Raw genomic sequence first — 27,604 nt, forward strand, 5'->3', positions numbered from 1 at the left:
GAAATAAAGAGAGATTCTTTGTGTGAAGGCCTGCTGTGTGGAGTGCCACTTACTTCTCTATGAGGTCTAGCGTCACGCCCGGCACCAGCTTGGCACTCTTCTGCATACAAAACCTAGAAAAAACAACAACACAGAAAGCTGTCGATAAAGGTTGGCAGCAAAACAGAGTGTTCACAGATTAGACTAAGCAATACAAACGTTTGGCCTCTATAATACAAACTGTATGATCTATGGATTTAGAGGAATATCTCATTTTAAATTAGCATTAGGATTAGACGGTTGTGAAGTGAAATTCAGTTTTAAACCATCAATAATTGTTCCTTTTCTAATTAGAGTAAATACTGTATTTATATTTAGAGATTTCTTTCAATTATTTGTGCTGTTATGGTGATTAGCTTAGTCACTCACTTCTACACTATAGCTTCTACACTGCTCCCACTTTTCTTGAAAAATAGCTACATTTTGCTTCACCCAAAATGTTATTCACATAAAAAGTATACTATACTTTTAGTACTATATCCACAATGCTAATTGTTTTTAGAGAACTGCATCTTGACCTGGAGACATCAAATGGAATTCAGTTACAGTATAACCTTTGATAGTGGTGGTAAAAACTAACAGCTCACTGCCATAACAGCTCTACATAACTTGTAAATATGATTGAGGGATGGCTAACATTACAATGCCAACTTTAGCTGCCTGGTACAAGTAGCCAACACACATTCTATGCAAACTATGCCTATAATAACTAACAACATTTCATTTTCACATGTTGGAAAAAGGGATTGATGCTCTACTACTAATGAAGGGGAGAAGAAAGACTCAAATGAAAAACGAGAGCTTCAAATATTGCATCCACTGAGCACTTTGATGAGTGTATTTTGACAGAGTTAAAATCAAATGGAGGTGTGTGTGTGTGTGTGTGTGTGTGTGTGTGTGTGTGTGTGTGTGTGTATGTGTGTGTGTGTGTGTGTGTGTGTGAGAGAGAAACAATGGTATTTCTGAAGCGTCTGGCGTGGAGGGGTTCTTGTTTACTGTGCATGGTTAGCTCTGACAGATAGGGCCAGCTTAACTCACAGCAGGTTGGCGTTCAGCGGCGAGGCACAGAGGCAGCAGCGGAACACACACTGACTCATCATCCAAACAGGTGTAGGTGTGTGTGTGTGTGTGTGCGTGTGCGTGTGCCTGCATGTGTGCGCGTGTGTTTGTGCGTACATCAAACGTCAGCAACAGAAACCATAAACCAAAAGAGGGCATATTAAGAGTTGGGGGGAAAACCACAAAGTCAAACTTGCATCACTTTAGGGCTGAAAGTTTTTCTTGTCATCAATGTTTTTTTAGGACTTTAAAATTGTTTACAGACATGTGATGATGTGTAAGAAAATGCGCAGGAGTTATTTTTGAAAGGTTTTCATCAATATTGTATTTCATTCATGGACCAATGATCACCAGCAGCTCTAAAAACTTTTCCAGAAATTAATTTTGGGGAGACGTGCCCGTCTCTTAAGCAGTTGATTGCAGCATCTGCTTACCCCGCTAGCCGGGCGCTTCTCGCTCATACTGAGCATTAGCGCCGCTTCCAACTTGTTGCATAAAATCCACTTTTATGTCTTTGATATCAAAAAATCCTTAATGCAATACCATTCTGGAAGGGTGGGGAGCAGTACGGACAGCGACACACTGTGTTTACTCTACTGCCCCCTTCACTTCCGGAATGGTATTGCATTAAGGATTTTTTGATATCAAAGATGTATCAAAGATATAAAAGTGGATTTTATGCAACAAGTTGGAAGCGGCGACATCTGTCGCTATTCAGAAGAGGATGTTAGGCATCGGATAGGGTCTTCACTTCAAGTTTCTGGTTCAGGTAAGTCATCCTTTAAGACGTAGCCGCGAGAGCAGAAAGCTGGTCTATGGGGAAATGTTATATGGTTGGCCGCTAATGCTCAGTATGAGCGAGAAGCGCCCGGCTAGCGGGGTAAAGCGTCTGCGATTTGGAAATTGCTGAAGTACATATTGCTATTTTCTTTTTGTTCTTTAATTAATTGTTCAGCTGTGCATGGCGTTCACACAGCTATGTTTATCCACACTTGCGAGATGCCAAGTCCATCTACTTTTAGCCACTGAGCAGCACTATTATTGGAGCAGTTGGGGGATTCAGCACATTGCTCAAAACTATGTCAGTGGCAGTTTCTGAAGAGGAAGAAGAAGTAGGAGAACGAAAAGAATAAGAAGTCCTAGTCTTTTAATTCCCTCCACTCACTAATCTAACATTTAGGTTGTCTTGTCATCGGCCCGGTGAGAGCAAATTTATATCCATCCATCTTCCCTGACAACGATGCAAGAAGGTAGGGCACCTTCCTGCTACTGGAGAATAACGAGATCCCATATGGCACCAGTGTGACGTAACGTCCCTTTAAACAACAGCATGTGTGTGTGTGTGTGTGTGTGTGTGTGTGTGTGTGTGTGTGTGTGTGTGTGTGTGTGCAAACGTTAGCAGGTAGGGAATAGCTAAAGCCAACCCTACATCTACATAAATCCGTGGTTGGAAAAAATATTTTTTTAGTGGATATCTTCGCTACAACTAGATTGAGCTAGTTTCAAGTTTTCTTCTATACAGTACAGTATGTTGTTCATACTGAAAAGACTATGATTTGAGGCGTGATTGACAGCTCGCCAATCACGGACCAATAGCAGGCCACGCTGTGGCTCTTCTCATCCAAATTCACGTCACTTCTGGCTCCAAATAACCAAGATGGTGACGGCAAATATGACAACCTTGAGGCTTCAAAACACGAGTCCAAAAACCAATGGGTGACGCCACGGTAGCTATGTCTAGACGGTCTATGATTACAAGTCAATTATTTCCCCTATACCAGCCAATGCACCCTATTTACTTCTGAATTTAACTTGAACCACACAATCCATATTTTTGTCCGTGTTTTGGTCTGTGTTCTCAGCTAAAGGGAAACCATAAGCCCCTAGCCATAAACCAAGCTGATTAATTAAAAATGGGAGTCGTGCAGAAGCACACAGACGGGCCAAAGTCAACAGAACACACAGACAGAGCAGGAGGTTGCATCAGGGAGGGAGCGCGTGTTCCCCCACCCAGCCCCTGCACAGGGAAATTCACATTCCCTCCAGCAGGAGAGGCAGGAGACCAGATGAGAGCAGAGATGGAGGAGAGGAGAAGATAGGAGAGGAAAGGAGGAGGCACAAAAATAGAACTAATGCCAGAGCAATGTTATGTGTGTGTGTTGTAATAGAACGCAGGCTACTTAGATCAATGCATTCTGATTGGGCAAGAGGCCTTGAGTGCCTACAACCGCAATACATGAAAGTGATTCATTCAAAATCTATGAATGGAATAAAGAAAGTAAAGGATGCTGACTCCTGAGCAAAGGGGAACTCATTTTTGTACTTCTGGGTCCATCTCTGATTCAGTGCATGGAAGCACCAGTTGATTTACAATATATAAACTAATATGTTATGCAATAATGGAGCCCTATTTCAGAGGTCAGTGCTGCCAGACAGGAGAGTGCATTCATCACAAATGTAAAACAACCAATATAGAGTTGGCGTTTTGCTCATTTTGCTTCCCTATTAATCACACCATTACAGAGGGGCTAGCTAGAGTCAGTTGGCTTGGTTGTGAAACAAGCTTTAAAGATGCATCATAAGGCAGAGTCATTCTGCTTTGGGTATAGAGTATGGGATGAACATTTAGGTTAAAAACAAGAAATTAACTTCATGATTTGATGTCGTTTGAAACCCTTTCAGTACTGACAAATGGCGACAAAACAATCTGGTATGCGGATGTGAGTTCGCTCATACAGTAACAGCAAACTTCATTACCGGTTGCACAATCTTTGTTTACCCAACTGCTAGCACAATTAAACATTTGTGACAGAACGATATTAATGTCAACAGGCAACATATTTCAATAGAAAACATAATTATTGGGTGTGAAGCAGCCTCTGGACCAAAATATTGGTGCAATGAAATGACATGCTGGGCCTACCAACTAAAACTGTGTGGAGAAAATAAAGTCGACCGCCTGAGAATGGGAATGGGAAGGTGCGGTCAGACACGGGGATGGGGGCAGCAAATCAGGAGAGAATGAAAGCCAATAATAACGATAGCAGACTCAAGGACTGCTGGAGAGAGAGAGAGAACAACAGAACAGAGAGAACATGGAGGAGGGGCCGGTGGACAGAGAAGAAGAGACGCATCGGTTACTAGCTGGTCAATTTGGTTGTGGCTGGTAAGTTTGCCACTGTTTCTCAGCCACGTTGGAAGGTAATCAACCATCGTGAAGAGGCTAAAGCCCAATTTATGCTTTGTCTGCCGACACTTTTGAAACGGTCGTAGACACAAATGAGGACTTGAGTTGACACTTTCAAGTGTTGGCAAGCAGTGTCTGCTACCTGGTGAAATGTCTAGTGTCGCTGACTACGTCAGGTGTCGCGCAAGTCTGATTGGCTATATAGACGGCACGTGCTTGACTTCCTTGTTTTGGTTTTCGCTCGATTGAAATGAATGAACGTGTCCCTGCTATTTTTATCCGCCTGTCCTTGATGTATGACTTTGTGAAAATCACAAAGAACATCGTGACCAATTTCCCATTGAGAGAGGTGGTGAGTTGTGTGGTTGTGTGCTGTTTGTATGCGGCTGCAGCCAAGTACGTTACATCTGGCCTCCGAGGTGGTTTCACTGTGCATTCCATTCCCTCTCTTCTCTTGGCTGTCTGCAGCACGTTCGGGTGTCACGTGACCGTTGAACCGAGGCGAACGTTCACTGAAGTATAAATGCAACACCATGAGCGACACTTTCTTTTTTGTCTGCGACCATGTGTGCTGAGCGACACTTTCTAATAAGTATAAATTAAGCTTAAATCCTCTTTAAAAAGATCCGTTTGGGTCATTGGGTGTTCACCAATGCAAAGCAGGCTGTGGTGCCATCGTCTGAACTTCATGCATTTTGAGAAATTTGACATTTGTGAGTCGTCACAGATCAAGACTATTATGCAATAATATGCCAAAGCAGTTTTGAACATTTTTGAGCAGTCCATCCCCACATGATGTCTCGCCCCCCATCCATGAAGAGAACATGGAAGTACAAGTACAGGGTTTTACGCTAGTGAATACAATGTCCTGCTGGGTGAAGATAGTAGCCATTGGGTTGAAAATAGGAAAGAATGTGTAGTTTCTTCTTTATCAAAGTTTTCACAACACAACCGGTCATCTCCGCGGCTCAGTAAACTGTCTGTGCTTGTCATTTGAATGTGTTTGTTTAAAGTCGAAAACTATAAAATGACTGAACAGAGAGCAAGACGGCAAAATATGAATAGACTGGGTGAATGATTGGAGAGGAGAGGAGGAGAGCAGAGGAGAGGAGAGCAGAGGAGGAGAGGAGAGGAGAGGAGGAGAGGCAGAGCAGAGGAGAGGAGAGGAGAGGAGAGGAGAGGAGAGGAGAGGAGAGGAGAGGAGAGGAGAGGAGAGGAGAGGAGAGGAGAGGGGGGCAATGACGTGGGCTCCTGTGTGACAAAGCACTCCCTGGGCTCCAGAAGTGGGTCGTGGAGGAGAGAGGGCTCCCCACAGAGCCGGCTGTCTGCTCCAGCTCATTACTCCTTCAATCAGCCCTCCCAAGTCACCGTGTCCCTCGGTCCTGTGGTGGAAAGTGTTGCCGTTTGATCTCACATCTACTCTGATCTGCCGCTGATCCACAACATGGAATTTAAAATAAACCGCTGTCTGTATGATCTGTGAATCCTTCAGAACGTCAAGCTCTCTCCGCAGCAATGTCACAAGGACAGAAACATTTAAAAGGACATCTATTATGCTTGGAGGATGGCGAACAAAGAAATTCTGATGCCAAAAATTCCCTTCAGTTTCTGATCGATGTCGTCTCTCTTCTTTTGAGTCCTGTAGCGTGAGTGAATTTCAAAAGCCTCCCAGAAAGATGTCCTCTGTGCCCATAGCTGCTGCTGAGAATTAAAGGAGAACTTCACCGAAAAGCAATGCTGATTTATTTTGCACATGATCTCACACATCCAAAAACTGTGAACAGTTTTGCAGGCATTCATTTAGTTTTCAGGACATTTAAAGTTTTAATATGTGGACCAGTGATGTCAATTGTGCATGAATGACATCACTGGTGGTCCACAGCTTCACTCAAATCAACTCTCAATAACTGTTAAACTAAATTAATGCCTGCAAAACTGTTTACAGTTTTCGGTTATGTGAGATTATGTGCAAAATAAATCAGCATTTTATTTAACAAAATTTTGGTTGAGTTCCACAGAGACTACATAGAAACCACAGAAACCAATATTACTATTCGGGTAAAGCTGCGTTCACACCGACCTATTAAAGTTGGTCGCTGGCGTCGAGTTTACATACAAAGTCAATGCAAACGAGCGATTGAGCGTATATTCGCCTGGGAGAAAAATCGCTGGGCGTCCGAGCGGCAGAGACAGAGCGATAGGGAGAAAATACGCTCGTCGCTCAAGATGAAATATTCCAACTCGAGCGAAAATACGCTGGCATCAGTCGCTCGCTGTTCAATGCTGATTGGCTGCCGTGTGAGAGCGAGTCAAGGATCTCTCTGGCTTGGAACAAACCGCTGGTTTATTGTGTGGCAACAAACCGCATTGACAGGCTGACAGCTGACATGAAGTGAAGTCTGTACTACCGGTATGCAGCTCGCATTAGGAGCACGCTGATAGGCTTTAGCTTGTAAACAATGACGGTGGCTCGTAGTGGACAAACAGCATGACATTGCGTAACGTTATATCCCCCACATGTCCGTCATTTCGTGTGCCTGTTGATGAGCGATTTAAACAGAGCGACAGAGCGATTCCAAAGGGTTGACTTGAGCGACAGAGCGAAAAATAAATATCTCGGTGTGAACGCACTTTAAGACTGTAAAACTGCTGCGTATATTAGCTTAAGAGGTTTCAACCACAAAAATGCTGTTTCAATTAAGCACAGGATGGAAAAAAACAAGAAAGAATGGCCACTATGTAGCTGTTTTAATTGCAGAGTTACATAGTTAATTCCTGCAGCTAATGTAAATTATTGCTAGAGGCTATGGCCACAGAGGAAATATTAGCAGAAACTAAAGAGACCACTATGTCTGCAAGCTCCATTGAGAGATACAGGAGACATTTTACATGCTTTTTCCAAATGTCTAAAATGTATTTTGCAGACTATGATAACAAAAGAGACTTGCATTTCAAGTGCCTCTAACCACTATTTCCTCATTGTTACATAAGACCATAACAACCATAAGAAGTTGCTCATTAAATGTGGTGGCTTGCATTTGGTGACTTGTGTGATTGTTATTTTGTATTCTTAACAGAGCAACACTTCAAATGACGCATTATGATGAATTATTATGCTCTTTCTTAATCATTAATAATGTGATGATGGAGAGGACTCTACAATCAACATCGAAATATTGCTAAAAATACTGCTTTACTAATACTAATTAGCATCAAAGCGCAGCACTAATTGCAAACATTATGTTAATTAAAGGATATTTCCTGAATATACAGGGAGACTGACCTTGCCTACAGCACCACCGAAACTAGCAAGCTTTCATAATAAATCAAGCTTATTTAGATACACTAGGCATCTACGCGTGCTCGATTCCTAGGCTTGCCCGCTGCGCGGCCTCGCCCGCCCTGCAGCTCACCGAACTGGCCCTGGCATATGCGGCCTTGCCCTCAGCTCGGCTGCTGCGTGGCCTCGCCTGCCCTATTACCGCGCGCCCTCTCCCTCTCTCCCTCAGTCTCTCTCCCTCTCCTCTCCCTCTCCATCTCCCTCTCCATCTCCCTCATGTGTGTGTGTGTGTGTGTGTGTGTCACTGATAAGATCATCAGTGATGTCACAATGTCATCACAATGCCTATGTATGACATCACTGATGACATCAACACTGATGACATCATCGCTGTCATCAGTGACATCATCACTGAACTATAGCCTCAGGGCAATCAGCTTTAGGGCAATTAATCTGCTCTAATTAAAAAATCCGGCTGTCAGGTCACCTGCACGGGTGCTCTTTACACCCCCTGAAAGCTTCAGCCCGATCGCACGTAAAACGGCATAGCTGTACTGTACATATAAATGTTGTCTAAATATTGTGCTGTCACCTTTACTATCTGTCCCGACTCCCAGTTCATTCGCTCTACTCACAAGTTTTAATTCAATTTCGGACATTCTTTGCCTTCTACTTTGCAATAGAGTTGATCGTGTTCACAAACTTTGGCTGAACTATCCAACTTTCCCCTTTACGAGGGATCTTGAGCAGGAATTGTGGGTAATTGTTGGCACCATCTGATCTTGAAAGCCCAAACTGCGGCTGCTTGTTGTGAGATTGATGAACTTGCAGTGGTCATTCATCTATTCCAATGTAAACAAAAGTTAAAAAGGTAATATAAAGACCACAAGCTAGCTAGTAGCACACAATTGTTAAGATGTATGGGCAAATTATGCGTAGTAGTTGGTCTAGTAACTGGTTTCTGGATATATGAAGCAGACTGCTGTACAGGCCATGGGATATATTTTAAGTCAGTCTAAAGAAAATATGGTATAATTATCTCTAGCGGTACACTCAAGCCTCTGGAGCGGGGAGAGCGCTGAGTTATAGGATATGCTGGAGTTTTCTAAGGTAAACCCTCTCTTCTATTCAAATGCACTGAGGTCTCTAGAAACTCAACAGTCAGCAAAGGCATATGCAGCATTATGTAATACTTTCTCTCTAGTTCATTCTACATCAGGTGGCACACGGAGAAGACACACGTGTCAACGTTTCCTCATTAAGCCAACGCTCGAGAACTGTGCTTCTAAACCAGGGGGTCGCCAGATTTGGGGGGGTCGCGGGATGATTGTAAAAAAAAAAGGGGGAAGGGGAGGATTTTTTTGATTCCCTCACATGATGATTGAATCTCCCATACCAATGGTTAAACATAATATATATAAAGCTATAAACTATATGTAAACTGTACAAAACAGAATTCAGTGAGTGAAATCAGTGAATGTGTGCGCACTGGGAAGTCGCCTCCTCCAGCGCAGACCATGGGTTGGGCAGCGACAGGAGGAGGGGGGGGGGTGGCGAACCCCAGCCTAAAGTTTTTGGGGGGTCGCGGCTCAAAAAGGTTGAGAACCACTGCTCTAGGATAAGAACAGATAGGGTGCTGAGTGTGTAGTGTGTGTGAGTGTAACAGGTAACTCTTTTGAGTGTTTGAGTTTCCTCTTTCCCTCTAGAAAGCCAGAAATAGGAGGTCAGGCAGCCATGTTTGTTCTCAGCGAATATAATGAGGAAGTGGTGGGTCGGGGGAGCGCCCGCTGAATGAAAGGAATACCCAATGTGTTCACATGAGAGCCTCGCTTGCTGACGCATTAACACCCGCTCCCCTTGCTCGCTCTTGAAGGTTCAGTACGTCCACGAAGATAATGAGAAGCTACTTGAGGCTCGCGCCTTACCCGTCAAAGCTGAACAGGAAGGTTCAAAGTCACGGCACGCAGCCACGCACACACACACACACACACACACACACACACACACGGGAACGGTTGCGTGTAAAAAGCAAGTGGCATTCATATACTTACGCACGGGTAAGCACGCAAGTAACCAGAGGAACACAAAGACGTGCAACACTTGTGTGATAAGTGTCAATGGCAGGGATATCCTATGTGTTGTGTGCATGCATGATTAATCAGATACACTCACAGAGCACCCAAGTGGGGGAATGCAAAGAGGGGCCAAACTGAGGAGACAGAGGCAAACGCCTTGCTAACCTGAGGAGACAGAGGCAAAGGCCATGCTAACCTGAGGAGACAGAGGCAAAGGCCATGCTAACCTGAGGAGACAGAGGCAAAGGCCTTGTTAAACTGAGGAGACAGAGGCAAACGCCTTGCTAAAGTGAGGAGACAGAGGCAAAGGCCTTGCCAAACTGAGGAGACAGAGGCAAACGCCTTGCCAAACTGAGGAGGCAGAGGCAAACGCCTTGCCAAACTGAGGAGGCAGAGGCAAACGCCTTGCCAAACTGAGGAGACAGAGGCAAAGGCCTTGCCAAACTGAGGAGGCAGAGGCAAACGCCTTGCCAAACTGAGGAGGCAGAGGCAAAGGCCTTGCCAAACCGAGGAGGCAGAGGCAAACGCCTTGCCAAACTGAGGAGGCAGAGGCAAACGCCTTGCCAAACCGAGGAGGCAGAGGCAAACGCCTTGCCAAACTGAGGAGGCAGAGGCAAACGCCTTGCCAAACTGAGGAGGCAGAGGCAAAGGCCTTGCCAAACTGAGGAGGCAGAGGCAAACGCCTTGCCAAACTGAGGAGACAGAGGTAAACGCCTTGCCAAACCGAGGAGGCAGAGGCAAACGCCTTGCCAAACTGAGGAGGCAGAGGCAAAGGCCTTGCCAAACCGAGGAGGCAGAGGCAAACGCCTTGCTAAAGTGAGGAGACAGAGGCAAAGGCCTTGCCAAACCGAGGAGGCAGAGGCAAACGCCTTGCTAAAGTGAGGAGGCAGAGGCAAAGGCCTTGCCAAACTGAGGAGACAGAGGCAAACGCCTTGCTAAAGTGAGGAGACAGAGGCAAAGGAGACAGAGGCAAACGCCTTGCCAAACTGAGGAGACAGAGGCAAACGCCTTGCTAAAGTGAGGAGACAGAGGCAAAGGCCTTGCCAAACTGAGGAGACAGAGGCAAACGCCTTGCCAAACTGAGGAGGCAGAGGCAAACGCCTTGCCAAACCGAGGAGGCAGAGGCAAACGCCTTGCCAAACCGAGGAGACAGAGGCAAATGCCTCAAACGCCTTGCCAGGGAGCCTTGCGTTCCTCACAGATTCAGCAGCCTGCTCTCAGAAGGGGAAAATGACAGAGGTGCTGCACTCCCCGTTCTGCCTGGCAGGCACTGATGATACAGTTTCCTCCTGCGTTATCCTCCCATTCATCCAGCGCACACATTTGGCTCTTTAACAATGGAAAAAGGCACTCCGGGGTCTTTATTCCTTCATCTGTCGTTTCTCTCCTTCTATCCCTCCCCCCCTCCCCCCCCCCCCCCCTCCCCCCCGCCTGTCATCCCGTTCCCTCCCTCTCCATTTGCAGAAGCCACACCTCCTCAACTCCCCTGTCGATCGCAGCATCGGGGAAATCCCTTGGAGATGATCCATCAGTAATGATTTTCTGCTTGGCTGAGCAATGAAAGGTTCTCTCTCTCTCTCTCTCTCTCTCTCTCTCTCTCTCTCTCTCTCTCTCTCTCTCTCTCTCTCTCTCTCTCTCTCTCTCTCTCTCTCTCTCTCTCTCTCTCTCTCTCTCTCTCTCTCTCTCTCTGTAAACCCCATAATTCGTTCCTCATTGCATTTTATTAAAGTTTTAAAGCCAAGGTAAGCCAACACATCAGTCCCCACATCAGTGAATTGCACCTCACCACCGCCCCCCCCCACCTTCACAACACAATACACCACCCCGTCTCCCCTGTGTGTGTCTCAGTGCGGGGCCGGATGAAACTAAGGAGAAGACATCTCCCCTCTGTCTCTCACTGCGGGGCTGGATGAGACGAAGGAGAAGACAGCTCCGGGTCTTTTTTTAGAAAAGGAAGTGGGCACAGACAGAGGCATGGAGACAGGGAGGAACTGGAGGAATAGATTTTGGGCCACATGGCATGGAGACCGCGGCGGGGGCGTTGAGCTGGCAGGTGGGTTTCTCCAGCGCTGGGAGTATTCTCATTCAAATTGCTCTTCCTGATCAAAGCCGGCAGAAGGACATTGAATGGCAGCTGTACTATGAGTGGAATTATTAATGTGCCTCCAGTCCCAACAGTATACTACACCACCACCTCCTCGCCCTTGAGTTTAAACTGTTATCACTGAGGCCTGCTTTAATAAGAGAAGTTTTCAGGAGAGAAAATGAAACACCATACATTTAATTAAATGGCGACCAGCTTTGTTGTTGTTCTCCCTCAAAATAGATGGTCCGCATGTTTGATAAAAAAAAAATACAACTGAGCGAGACAGAGCGTGAGAGATAGATTGTTGTAATTACTAACTTCACGGCTGTAGCTCACTGTAAACTGAGCGGACAGTGCCGGTAAGGCATGGTGTATCTTGGTTATGTGGGGAGGATGTGGCAAATGAGCTAAACTTCCAAAAAAGTGGTGTATCCCTTTAGTAATCTGTCACCGTCAAGTTACATTTATCACTAAAAGCCTTTACATGCTTGTGCGTCAAAGTCCTCGCCGAATGCGCTGAGGGGTGTGCCAGCTGGCGAGCCTGTCGGCACAGCTGGCGTGCAGCTCCTCGAAAATGTGACTCAACGCAGCTGACGCGAACAGCGCAAGTAATGTAGATGGGGAGATAACGGGAGAGGGTGGAACCAAGTATATGCACTACATTCTCTCCTTGGGGTAACTTCTAGTCATTGAAATCCTAGTGAAATCACACAAGTTGCTCATTTTGCTGGGGACTCCCCTCGCCTGCGACCCCTCGTCAAGCTGACGTTTGAGTATATGGGACTATCTGCCGCAAGGCTCCACTGTCGAGGCTGACGTACAAGTATGTATTTATCTATGTATCTATTTAGTATCTATTTATGCCCCAGATAAATAGAAAACATCAGTCCCAAGTTGCCCCCAAAGTGCCACAATATCCAGAGCAGTAAAGTGTACTGGGAACTGTACAGTACTGTAGTTGAGACAATGTTATGCAGCTAGCTGTTAGCACCTTGTTCTTCACAATGGGATGTTAGTAAAGGGATATCAATATTAATGACATAATACGGAGATCTCATTATGCTGAAGGTCACTACTACGGGAAATAGATTTAGAGAGGACAAAGATAAACGAAACTCTTTAACATTTATGGCAGAGATCAAACATCCTACTAGCTCTGGGACACTTCCTGGAGGCAGCCTGTCCTTCTCACTTACAGATTTACGGGGAAAGAAAGAAAAATCCATCTGTTTCAAATTTTCCGCTGAAAATTTGGTTAAATCATCGCCATGACTTTAAGTGTGTGAAAAGTAAATTCAGAAGATATTCAAATGGTTTGCAAAAGAAAAAGAAAGAAAAGTGCTGGTGGTGAGTAATGATTGATGGCACCATGGGGAGACTGTGCACTGCGGATGGAGGATGGATCTGGTCAGGTGGTGCAGTGCATGTCTGATGAGGTGATAACTCCAGACCTGCAATGCCCAAATATCAGTTGTATCACAAGAGATCCTGTTGAATCCAATGGACGATGTTTACTTTGGTGGTAAAGAGTGGTGGTGCAGAGCAGAGACACTATCCTGTTCCAGTAAGCATTTACACATCTGTACGCGCGCAATTTAGATTCAGCAGTTTGTAATTAGACAGAACAGTCTGTCAGACAGCAGGAAGGAGTGGGCTATGATAAGTTGGTAACATTCTTATACAGAAAGACAGACACACAGAGAACAAAAGAGGGAGTGAGCAAGCGAGGGAGAGTGAAAGCAAGAGTGTGTGAGTGTGTGTGTGTGTGTGTGTGTGTGTGTGTGTGTGTGTGTGTGTGTGTGTGTGTGTGTGTGTGTGTGTGTGTGTGTGTGTTTGAGAGAGAGAGAGACAGAGAAGACAACAGAGAAGAACATTAACAATGACAGAGGAAGAATGGGCGAGAGCGAGAGAATGAGAAACAAAGAGAGGGATAAACAGACTTTCTGGCTTGCAGAGCTGAAATTGATTGACCTTGGCTTCTGGCCTAATTCCACTGTCTCATACAGGCATACAAAAAATCATTCCACTCTCGCTGCTGCAAATATTCCAACAACGATAGGCGCACACGCACACGCGCACACGCGCGCACACACACACACACACACACACACACACACACACACACACACACACACACACACACACACAACTCTATTCAACAGATACTTGAATAGGAAGCACAATCTCACTTCTCTTTCACATCCTACTTAAAACAATGTCTTCTTGTTTTTTATCCCATTTTTATCCCCCGTTAGTGCTAATTCTTAATTTATTTATCCTGGTTGCTGCTCCACCCTCTGCCAATCTGGGGAGAGCCGAAACTGGCTCCATGCTTCCTCAGAGACATGGGCAGTAGCCAGCCACTTCTTTTCACCTGACAGGGGAAGCTTCACCAGTAGGACATAGCATGTGGGAGGATCACGCTATTCCAATGAGTTCCCCTCCCTCCGAACAGGCGTCCCTAATGACCAGAGGAGGCACCACATCAGCGACCAGGATATTGCATGTTTTGGTGTGGGGTTCCTATATGAAGGAAACCCCCAGGGGGCACGGGGAGAACATGCAAACTCCACACAGAAAGGCCCTTTTGACGACCCCACCCGAGGGCGTGCCACCTCCCAATTCACCTCTCTGATCAGCTCTTAATCCCATCATAAACACAAACGTATGCCTGATACTGTATGTGGAGTTATGCATGGATAACACATGAACCACCCATATCTGTGTCTGTGTGTGCGTCCATGTTTTATGTTGATCGGGGATTGATCGGGGATCGGGGTGATGCAATCACCTTTGCCTGGGTGTGCAACCCCCACCCCCCCCACCCCCTATGCCCCACACAGCTGACTGGCTGATGCAATACAACCGCTCTCTCCGTTTAGCTTGTGGCTCCATCACTACAGGCTTCTGAACGATGCCTCATCACGCACTTCCATCAGGCCACTGTATCTGCCGCCAAGCCTCCCAAATGGACTCATTTGGCCTGCATATCTTTCGCCTATATTACTGCATCATCCTCTGCAGGGAGTTATCATCATGGCAGCGCTGTGGAAGATGTACGTTTACATTTTTCATCGTTGCTGAATACTGAACAGGGCCTGGGGGCTCGACGGGATACTCGCTCTCCATGCGTGACACATGATCGTGTTCTCCGAGCGTCTGAAATCCTCTAACGAGCTGCAAATGGGCTGGAGAAATGTGTGAAATGGACAGGGCAAGTCACTGAGGGCCAACAGAAACAAATTCCTGGGTTTTCCATGTCTTTACATGACCATCACTGAGAATGCATCCATAAAATGAAAAACGCAGAGAATTCATCCCAAATCTGAAAATAATGTCAAATATTTTACGCGTCCTACCAGGTGAGCTAACAGGTCGCCCCGAAAATAATCTTCAAAACTTCCTTAGTGGCATGTTTGCATTGGTTTTTGGTCAAGAAACATTCAAAAGGGATAAGTACATGTAGTCCACATTGGGGCCAAACCGATTACTCAAGTTACTCAAATTCTGCGAAGATGAAAATGCCTTTTACATTTTCTTACCTACTGAGCTAAAGACAGCAAGCACACAGTTGCTAGTGCAAAATTATTATTAGCAAAGGTTCTAAACATTTGGAGCTTCCGCTTGCCCTGGTTAAACTTTTTGGGCTCAATGTGAAGAAGAAGAAGAAGTGCTCATTAAATGTTAAAAATCTGGCAAGGAAAAAACAGTATTTCATGATTTCAGAGAATTTACTTTCTCATCTCTAATGCATTTCTCAAACTTGCACAATGTTGCAGGAATTCAATACGATGTAAGAAGTTTATAAATCTAAGAAACAGAAAACTGAAATACATCTACCCCACTAGTCCTTCATGCAGATGACTGAATGACTCTGCTGTGAGGTAAGGGAGGGAAGGTGTGAGTGAAAAGCTTACCACCGGAGGGCGATCTTGATGGGCGTGGTGAGGCAGGAGGTGAAGAGGTCGGCTGGGAGGTCGGGGTTCATGGGCAGCAGCTCGCTGGCTTCGCAGGCTGCCAGCTGGATGCAGTTCTTCATGGAAGGCGGCAAGGGCATCTGGGCCAGAGGGTGGTTGGGGTTGATGGCTGCCACCTGAACGGACAGACCAGAGAGTTTCCCCCTTTACATTCATTTGGTTGAGATGGCGCCCCCTATTGATGGAAAACTGCCCTCACAGCTAGAAATCATCCGGCCTCACTGCTCAGCCCTCCCCACCGGGAAAAACAATTGGAACAATGAAGGCGCAACTGACCGTATATTGTGATAGAAATGTCCAATTAAGAGACATTCTACAAGTGCAACAGCAACCAATCATAGAATGAACCTGGGTTTCAGAACCAAAACACTTGACTCTTGCTCCGCTCTACACCGGAAACCCCAAAATATCGGCAATCTGTCCCAGAGACTTATTAGGCGTCAGACTGATCAACTGTGGGTGCCCAGATTGGGAAGGACAGAAAACAGAAAAATCCTGACTTCAAAGAGACAGAAGCTGTCAGACAGATGGACGCCTCTGACAGAGACAGAAGCTGTCAGACAGATGGACGCCTCTGACAGTCACAGAGAGCATGTTCTCTGCAAAGCACTTTGTGACAATCCCATTGGTTAAAACAGCTTAAATAAGTAGGACTTGACTCCATTCAACATTCATTAACTTTACTGTCATGCTAAATTTGCTTACCAGAGCTGGGCGAGAGGTTCAATACTTTATTTATTTTTTATTTAATTGTATTTATTTGTGTAGGGGCAGATACACGTACATATAATGTTTACAACATATAATGTTGAAAACATCTGATGGCCTGTATCGCAGCATTTATAGCCCAAGGCTAATTTGCAATGCCCGTCCCTAGATGTAATTAAAAGTACCTGTTAAAAGCAGGTACTTGACACCAATACTGTATGTTCTAACCAAACCGAAATTCCAAGTCGACATCACCCTCAGAAGGGCATATACAGTACATGCAGAGATGGAGAAGAAGAGAGAGATTGAAATGGACAGAGTCGCAGTCTGGCTCTTGACAGGGGTCTGGAGCAGTCAGCGCAAAATTCAGTCAAACAGCTGAAAATATGGCAACTGCTTCAAACTATCCACCACGTCTTAAACTGGATCCCTGTCCACCTGAACTAGCTGATAAAACTGCCATGAAATAAAGTTACAAAACTACAAAGCTGTCCAAGTGTGGGAACACATTGCTTGTTGTTTTTTTCTCACCTGGCATGGTTTCATAGTAGCTAGATATAAAGTATAAAATAAAGTATTGGTATCAGAGTTGAAATTCTTGGATCGTGACAACACTACCATGAAGAGACCAAATTTGGGGAGAGATGGGTTAGAGGATAGCAGAAGCAGCCAGGATGATGGACGTCAGCTCAACACCAGATAAGACTGCCTTTTATTAGAGAGACACGAAATGAGAGGTCACAGTCACGGACACGGACAAGTCCAGCTCCAAACTGATGGAGAAAGATATGCGGCGGACAAAAGAGACACAACGACACTGACAAGAAAGAGAGAAGACTCTGATAAGACAGAACAAGAGAGAGATTAAAAAAAACATGAAGTAGAATGATAAAGTGTGTGTGTGTGTGTGTGTGTGTGTGTGTGTGTGTGTGTGTGTGTGTGTGTGCGCGTGTGTGCGCCATGGTGGTTCCAGCAATAACAACAGGTGAAGGCATTAGCTCCCCCTTACCACCTACACACACCTGTTGTAACGGCTGTCATGATTGGTGCAAGCTGTTTGAGTGCACGTGCACGAGGGCGTGCATGTATGCATGTGTTTACTTTATATAGCTCTCCAGATTTGGCACCATCTCACAGCTCCTACGTAACTTTTCTACAAAGGCAGATCTACATTTCATTTGATCACCTGTCAACTTTCCCTCCGAAAAGGTCATTTCAGGCCAAAGGCCAAACGAAAAAACAAACGAAAATGTGGATATTTGTTGACGAATTTGCGTGTTCAAACCTTTCGCACCAAGAGCGACAGGGAGTCAAATAATGCATTCCGAGCATTCCACCGGAAGTTAAAAATCCAAACTTGCAACAGGGCAGCAGTGGCAGAGAAGCAGCGGTGATGTGGAACTGGGGAGGAGCAGGTAACCGTATCGCACTGGCCAGAGGCTCCTGGAACCTACTCGCCTCCGCCTTGCCAAGTCCACTGTGGCGTGTTGTTGTTCCCTGTAACCTCACGTCACCAGGCTCTTCCCGAGGAGAAGAGCCTGGTTTCCACTATCCTTGAATTACACTTCTCGGCATGTTCCCGCCCTAGACCGAAAACAGGCACCGGAAACAGGATTAAAAAACAAAAAAAAACAAAAACAAAAAAAAAGATGGACGTACCAAACAAAGTTTCCGAAGTATTTCTTGTAGAAACGTCACGGATTCACATCATCACATCTTTGAAGCCAATACAGAAGCTTTGCATCCGAAAATTAATCGAGGATTAGGATTTTTTTTGGCGCACATGTTTCCGGGAGACTGTTTCCGTCTCCTTGGTTTACGCCCCCAGGTCCAGAAGCGGTGGAGACGGCTCCAGACTAGTTCCCTGGGAATAGGGGCCGGTGACGTCAGAGAGGGGTCTGCCTCTCCGCTCCTTGGGCTCCCTACCCTTGAGGGTGTATCTATACGCAAGGAAAACATAGAAAATAAACACATTTGATCGCCGTGCTTTTATCAAAGCGGCAAGATGGTCACTGCTTATCTACACTATATATGTGCTTGTTTCATCTGTATAAGCTGCCATGTCACGCTGCATGAAAATCTGAAACAGTGTTGCAGAAAGACACTGAAAACTCATTAGAAAAACAAACATAAAAAGAGTTAACCCACCACACACACACACACACACACACACACACACACACACACACACACACAAATAGAGATGGGGCGCGTGGAGTCTTGAGCAGAAATGAAGTGTTTTTTGTTTGGAGGAAAATAAGCTTGCTTAAGAAACAAGCCAGCGCCACTTTTTGCAACACCTTGTGCTTTTAGCTACAGTAAAACACATTACAATGTGCTTTTAGCTACAGTAAAACACATTACAATGGACACAGTGCCTGAATCATTTTGAGAACTTTAATGATGTGATAGTTTATTGATCCCAGCAGAGAAACTTTATTTTCGCCTGCCTACTCCCAGTGTGGTCCTTGGTCATAAACAATCTTCTACTCTATGCTCCAAACAGAATTAACACGTCATTTCCAACATCGTGGACAGCCCAGTCAATACTTGAGAACATGAAAAAGGGAAAAGGAGACTTTCAAATGACGTACAACTTTAATTATACTTGGAGCACTTCACTATTTATGGGCTCGTTATGCTGTTGTATTGTTGATTTGTTTGCTGGGACCTCAATATGGTTTGCTGAGTGGACTTTAACGAGCTGTGGGCGTTAATGGAGCCAGCAATGCAACATTTCCCTTTATCATAGCTGATTGTTATGTTTTGTTTTTTTAATTTGTAGTCCTTTGTAAATTTAGAAGAATAGGAAAACAGCTATACAAATATGCTTATTATGTTGTCTCAACAGACCAGTCAATACTAGAAACCTTTAATTTTCTAACCCTTAATGCCACCAAGAAACAATTTGAATTGCTCCAGTTAATTGGCAATTGACTGGAATGATGCTCTTTTTTTTTATTACAGTAGTTTGTACAGCCAAAAGAGCCACATTCCATTCCAGAAAATTCCTATAATGAGGAAAATCCCCACAATTTCAGTCATTGCCAGTGGAAGAGCTATGGAGGGTGTCATCACTTGATGGGATCCCAGATTACACTCTTGTTTCCAGCCATGAGAGACACTTTTTTAATTGGCATAACTATAAATGAACTACCACAGGCCATAAGAACAATTTAATTGATTTCTTATTAAGAGGTGGATGCTTACTTGGATTGAACAACAGTAGGCGCGCATGCAACAGATATATGCGACAGTGGGGAGGCACAATTAATCGTATATTCGCAGTATCAGTTTTCCACAACCAATAGTCGCACAATATTAACGTATCATCAACGATACTGAAGTGTGTCATTTAATTTAGAATGATTCTCCAGTTGAAAACCGTTAAGATGTTGATATGAGATGCAAGTCATCAACACGAATAATCATGATTAATAACCATAACAACGTACAAAAACAATCACTGTCATAATAGCGGTGGAGCCATATTAGTCAGCACTTCTGCCACTCAAGGCTCCTTCAGCAGTCAGTGTTTCTGCAGTTTCAATAAACTAAGGCCCCTTAGGCCTACAAAATAAGTGTTCAGCCGGAGGCAGAACTCGCCGCCTTCGGCTGCTCCCTACAGCTGTGCAACAGTCTCTGACACAGGGGACAACTGTCGCCAAGAAACGCATGCTGAGGGAATGGAAGTCCTCCTCTTCACCTTCTTTCCAACTGTGGTTGATGGACATGCCCTCTGTTATACGGATGGAGAGACTTAGGATCCTGAGGACCAATTAAGTTAAAAAGTTTTCAACCACACCAGTCGATGAGGTCAGGGGTGACGGGTGACTCGCCCGGCTGGTTTCTCATGGACCCCTTGCGTGGGATCCCCTCCCCATGCACAATATCTCTCACAAGCACATAAGCACCTTATGCAGCTGGCAATCACATTGTAATATTGAATGTCAATAATATATGTATGTTTGTTTGTTTTTCCGGCATGTTCGTTTGTCTTGTCTATGCACTGTTCTGAAAAATTGAAAATAAAATATTGAAAAAAAAAAAAAAAAACATTCTATGTTTGCAAACACTTTTGGGCTACAGACCGAAAGGCTGAGCAGGGCGAGTGGGTGTTGGAAAATACACACACTCAAACACAGGCAAACACCCACACGGATACAAGCACAAACATACAGTGAACAGACAACCACACAGGCACACTCACATAAATCCACAAGCTTTGTCTGGGGGGGCAGGGCCCACACAGTCTCAGACTTTGAAAACCGCTGGTCTAAATGATTAATTGATTATAAAAAATAGTGGGCGATTGATTTTCTCTGGATGTACTACTGGACTAATGGTTGCAGCTCCACTACACAGTACACACCTGTAGTAGCACTGACCTAGAGGTCCAGAATGCCAGCGACTCCACACAGCTCTCCCTGCCAGCTGTGTACTGTCTCTCAGCGTCTGATGCAAGTCATGGCAAACCCTACCACACCACCTGAGGCTAGCACTGAGGGGACGGCTGCTCTGCTGAGCCCTAAGGGTTAGACAGGCCGGTTACAAGACCAGACCCAGCAGAGACAAATAACACAACTGCTCCACAGGGAGCCCTGCAAACTAAACAAAAGAAAAACTCTGTTCCTACTGCACACTGTGCACAGTATGCCTAGAAAGATGACTTCACACGCAATAAGTAACGAAAGCATCTGTATTTCATTTGGGAATCGGCATCACCTAATTCAGACATTCAATCCCTTTTTCTCTTTTCCAGTTTGGCAAATGACAGCCAGAAAACAGCTTCTGAGGAGTGTAGGTTTAGATAACGTCACCGCGTTCCTGCACTGTATCTGCACCCGTTACTGCTATCTGGTAGTCCGATAACTCATGAGTTGACTCTATAATAAGTAGGCTGGGTTCTCTATACATACACACACACATGCATGCACGCACACGCGCGCGCACACACACACACACACACACACGCACACACACACACACAGAAGCTCAGGCTCAGATCTCAGTGCGAGACTTTATGCATTTACAGTACTGCACTACAGTATAACGAGTTCAGCACACACATGAATAAATCATGATATCAAGATTACTCTTATTGCTCTTCGAACAATAGTCTAAATTAATGGCGGTGTGTGATAATGGGGGTGTAACTCGGCGTGTGTATTTTTTTCTTCTGTGCACATGTATATTTCATCCCTATGCGAAAGAGTGATGTGTTTGCAGCCGTGATGAGTGGGTACCGCCACTGCTGTGCGAGAGGACGTGTGCCAATCTTCATGCAGCATTATTCCCCTTCTCCCTCTTTAATGAGGAAAATGTACTCACTCAACCTCACACACACACACTCACACTCTCTCTCTCTCTCTCTCTCTCTCTCACACACACACACACACTCGCACACTCTCTCTCTCTCTCTCTCTCTCTCACACACACACACTCGCACACACACACACATATATACAATCAAAGCCACATGCATATCTAAGCCTCTCACAGTGATCTTGTTGTGTCAATGTTAGAGGAACATTGTCTCCTAAAAGAGTTTGGAGAGATTGTGCGTCGCTGCGCTAATCCATGCGTTAAAGACGACAGCATTGCGAGCAGAGGCTGATTAATGCCAAGCATCCAGTGTAATTATCACATTAGCATAATTGTAATCTCACAAATTACCATGAACCTCGCCATGACAGCTTCCTCTCCTCTCTCCCCCACTTGGGGATATAAGGATACAATTTAATTGCTGAGAATTCCTCTTTTTTTTTTTTTTTGGAGTGACACTAATTTATAAGCGTAACCCTACGGGGGGGGATTTCAGATCCTTGTGTAATCACACAAACATGGTAAAGAAACTCAGTCACGCACGCATACAGTAAAACATGGCGGCGACCAAACTGCAACTCGAGTCAACCAAGAAATTCTACCGTCGCATATTAATTATTCATCAATATGAAAGTGGGAGCCGGGAGAGGCTTAATGAGGACATACTGGAAACACTGGCCACACGAACACGTAGTCCACTCTCCACACAGCAGTCCAGTATGCCCTACATGTGCACTAAGTTGTTACGCAAGTCTTTTGGCCACTTTGCTGTGGTACTGCCACAGTACTGTGGTACTGCCACAGTACTGTGGTACTGCCACAGTACTGGCCCAGTGTTGTTATTTCAATGTGTTCTTTGTTTGTTTACGCCTGAATGCTGCCATGGCAGTGCAGCAACACCTTGGAAATGTGGCAGTAATGCTGCCTTCAAGGAGGCTCGTGTTTACCGTGAATACGACATAAATCCACTTGAACGGCCCCCTCAGGTGGTATTCACCACTTGGTATGTGGAATCTTTCTGAAAGCTTCGAAGCTCACGACCTGTGACGTGTCTTGTGACGTTTTCACAAAATGACGGACGCCATTGACGTCGATGGAAAGTCATCAATATATTGACATTTTAGCTGTGTACAGCTTTTCATAGTCACTTTATAATATGTCTGAGGAACATGTTGATATTCTCAACAGTCTCATCTTGTTTCCTCTGTCATTATTTATGCCTTTGCATTTCCTGCATTAACGTACAGTAGTTAGCCACTCGCTAGCTAGTGGGTAGCTACATTGTTAGCCTCGTTGGCTTCTAGTCAACCGCGCATGTTCACGACGTGACCACTTGAATGCCGAGCATGTCGCGTACACAACTTCCGCTCTCGCACACACGAGCCCTTCTTGAACACAGCATAAGACGGCCAAATTAGATGAGTAACATCTGTAGCTGCGAGTGCTGCAGTGATTCTGTTTGAAACTTTCCCGATCTCTGCATGATGGACAGGCACACACACACACACACACACACACACACACACACACACACCCCTCTTTCCGCTCCACAGCTAATGCGGGGAGCGTGTTTGCTGAGTGTGTGCAGGAAGTCATGAGATATTTAAAAGGAAGCAGGTGGCCCCATAATAAAGCACTCAGACCAGATGGGGTCAAGGCACTCTCAGTACACTGATGTAACTAGAGTTCATACCTCCACAGTACACTGATGTAAATAGAGTTCATACCTCCACAGTACACTGATGTAAATAGAGTGCATACCTCCACAGTACACTGATGTAACTAGAGTTCATACCTCCACAGTACACTGATGTAAATAGAGTGCATACCTCCACAGTACACTGATGTAACTAGAGTGCATACCTCCACAGTACACTGATGTAACTAGAGTGCATACCTCCACAGTACACTGATGTAACTAGAGTTCATACCTCCACAGTACACTGATGTAACTAGAGTGCATACCTCCACAGTACACTGATGTAACTAGAGTGCATACCTCCACAGTACACTGATGTAAATAGAGTTCATACCTCCACAGTACACTGATGTAAATAGAGTGCATACCTCCACAGTACACTGATGTAAATAGAGTTCATACCTCCACAGTACACTGATGTAAATAGAGTTCATACCTCCACAGTACACTGATGTAACTAGAGTGCATACCTCCACAGTACACTGATGTAACTAGAGTGCATACCTCCACAGTACACTGATGTAACTAGAGTGCATACCTCCACAGTACACTGATGTAACTAGAGTGCATACCTCCACAGTACACTGATGTAACTAGAGTTCATACCTCCACAGTACACTGATGTAACTAGAGTTCATACCTCCACAGTACACTGATGTAACTAGAGTGCATACCTCCACAGTACACTGATGTAACTAGAGTTCATACCTCCACAGTACACTGATGTAAATAGAGTTCATACCTCCACAGTACACTGATGTAACTAGAGTTCATACCTCCACAGTACACTGATGTAACTAGAGTGCATACCTCCACAGTACACTGATGTAACTAGAGTGCATACCTCCACAGTACACTGATGTAACTAGAGTTCATACCTCCACAGTACACTGATGTAACTAGAGTTCATACCTCCACAGTACACTGATGTAACTAGAGTGCATACCTCCACAGTACACTGATGTAAATAGAGTGCATACCTCCACAGTACACTGATGTAACTAGAGTGCATACCTCCACAGTACACTGATGTAACTAGAGTGCATACCTCCACAGTACACTGATGTAACTAGAGTTCATACCTCCACAGTACACTGATGTAAATAGAGTTCATACCTCCACAGTACACTGATGTAACTAGAGTTCATACCTCCACAGTACACTGATGTAACTAGAGTGCATACCTCCACAGTACACTGATGTAACTAGAGTGCATACCTCCACAGTACACTGATGTAAATAGAGTTCATACCTCCACAGTACACTGATGTAACTAGAGTTCATACCTCCACAGTACACTGATGTAACTAGAGTGCATACCTCCACAGTACACTGATGTAAATAGAGTGCATACCTCCACAGTACACTGATGTAACTAGAGTGCATACCTCCACAGTACACTGATGTAACTAGAGTGCATACCTCCACAGTACACTGATGTAACTAGAGTTCATACCTCCACAGTACACTGATGTAAATAGAGTTCATACCTCCACAGTACACTGATGTAACTAGAGTTCATACCTCCACAGTACACTGATGTAACTAGAGTGCATACCTCCACAGTACACTGATGTAACTAGAGTGCATACCTCCACAGTACACTGATGTAACTAGAGTTCATACCTCCACAGTACACTGATGTAAATAGAGTTCATACCTCCACAGTACACTGATGTAACTAGAGTGCATACCTCCACAGTACACTGATGTAAATAGAGTGCATACCTCCACAGTACACTGATGTAACTAGAGTGCATACCTCCACAGTACACTGATGTAACTAGAGTTCATACCTCCACAGTACACTGATGTAAATAGAGTGCATACCTCCACAGTACACTGATGTAACTAGAGTGCATACCTCCACAGTACACTGATGTAACTAGAGTTCATACCTCCACAGTACACTGATGTAAATAGAGTGCATACCTCCACAGTACACTGATGTAACTAGAGTGCATACCTCCACAGTACACTGATGTAAATAGAGTGCATACCTCCACAGTACACTGATGTAAATAGAGTTCATACCTCCACAGTACACTGATGTAACTAGAGTGCATACCTCCACAGTACACTGATGTAAATAGAGTGCATACCTCCACAGTACACTGATGTAACTAGAGTGCATACCTCCACAGTACACTGATGTAAATAGAGTGCATACCTCCACAGTACACTGATGTAACTAGAGTGCATACCTCCACAGTACACTGATGTAAATAGAGTGCATACCTCCACAGTACACTGATGTAACTAGAGTGCATACCTCCACAGTACACTGATGTAACTAGAGTGCATACCTCCACAGTACACTGATGTAACTAGAGTGCATACCTCCACAGTACACTGATGTAACTAGAGTGCATACCTCCACAGTACACTGATGTAACTAGAGTTCATACTAGGGATGTCAACGGTTAACCGTTAATCGATTAACCGTCGCTAACGTCGTTGTTCGGTTATTGCTGTCGGTCTATCAGTTAATATTAAAAAAAAAAAAAAAAAAAAAAAAAAAAAAAAAAAAAATTTTTGGTCTATTTACTCAATGAGCTCATGCCCAAACAAGGCGTGTCTATTTAGATGCTGAAATGTTAATGCTTTTTGTGTTAGAAATTCTAACACAAAAAGAATTTGTGTTGAAATGTTGATGCTTTTTGTTAATGCTTGTTAATGCTTTTTGTGTTAGAAATTCTAACACAAAAAGCATTAACATTTCAGCATCTAAATAGACACGCCTTGTTTGGGCATGAGTTCATTGAGTAAATAGACAAAAAAAAAAAAAAAAAAAAAAAAAAATTTTTTTTTTTTTTTTTTTTTATATTAAAAAATTATGAATTAACCGATAGGTTAATCGATTATTAGCGTCGGTTAATCGAAAGTGAAATTAACCGAAAATTGACATCCCTAGTTCATACCTCCACAGTACACTGATGTAAATAGAGTGCATACCTCCACAGTACACTGATGTAACTAGAGTTCATACCTCCACAGTACACTGATGTAAATAGAGTTCATACCTCCACAGTACACTGATGTAACTAGAGTGCATACCTCCACAGTACACTGATGTAACTAGAGTGCATACCTCCACAGTACACTGATGTAACTAGAGTGCATACCTCCACAGTACACTGATGTAACTAGAGTGCATACCTCCACAGTACACTGATGTAAATAGAGTGCATACCTCCACAGTACACTGATGTAACTAGAGTGCATACCTCCACAGTACACTGATGTAACTAGAGTGCATACCTCCACAGTACACTGATGTAACTAGAGTGCATACCTCCACAGTACACTGATGTAACTAGAGTGCATACCTCCACAGTACACTGATGTAACTAGAGTTCATACCTCCACAGTACACTGATGTAACTAGAGTGCATACCTCCACAGTACACTGATGTAAATAGAGTGCATACCTCCACAGTACACTGATGTAACTAGAGTGCATACCTCCACAGTACACTGATGTAACTAGAGTGCATACCTCCACCTCTCAGTACACTGATGTAACTAGAGTGCATACCTCCACCTCTCAGTACACTGATGTAACTAGAGTGCATACCTCCACCTCTCAGTACACTGATGTAACTAGAGTGCATACCTCCACCTCTCAGTACACTGATGTAACTAGAGTTCATACCTCCACCTCTCAGTACACTGATGTAACTAGAGTGCATACCTCCACCTCTCAGTACACTGATGTAACTAGAGTGCATACCTCCACCTCTCAGTACACTGATGTAACTAGAGTGCATACCTCCACCTCTCAGTACACTGATGTAACTAGAGTGCATACCTCCACCTCTCAGTACACTGATGTAACTAGAGTTCATACCTCCGCCAACCTTTCTGCAAACTTTCATGCTGTTACGCCTTTTTGTGATTGGCCACGCCCATTGCAACACACTATTTTGCCCAGTGGGTGTGGAAAGTTAATAATTACCTACTTTTCTACAAAGCTTTGTGCAAATCCATTAATTTTTTTGGCGAGATATCCTGCAAACAGACAGACAGACAGAAAGACAGAGAGACAGACAGACAGACAGAGAGACAGACAGACAGACAGACAGACAGACAGACAGAGAGACAGAGAGACAGACAGACAGACAGACAGACAGACAGACAGAGAGACAGACAGACAGACAGGGGTGAAA

The 27,604-nt window shown here is 44.5% G+C and overlaps 1 protein-coding gene across 1 annotated transcript in view; it reads right to left on the reverse strand.

Annotated features, from left to right (window-relative positions):
* Positions 1 to 27,604, reverse strand: part of rptor (regulatory associated protein of MTOR, complex 1) — a 225,792-nt gene that overhangs the window by 108,217 nt on the left and 89,971 nt on the right. Inside the window, exons 7-8 of the mRNA XM_083656294.1 lie at positions 15,644 to 15,819; positions 54 to 113 (exon numbers count right to left, since the gene is read on the reverse strand). Coding sequence (XP_083512420.1) covers positions 54 to 113; positions 15,644 to 15,819 — 236 coding nt within the window. The remainder of the gene's footprint in view (positions 1 to 53; positions 114 to 15,643; positions 15,820 to 27,604) is intronic.

The sequence above is a fragment of the Poromitra crassiceps genome, assembly GCF_964638095.1.
Source record: "Poromitra crassiceps genome assembly, chromosome: 19".
NCBI classification, from domain to species: domain Eukaryota; kingdom Metazoa; phylum Chordata; class Actinopteri; order Beryciformes; family Melamphaidae; genus Poromitra; species Poromitra crassiceps.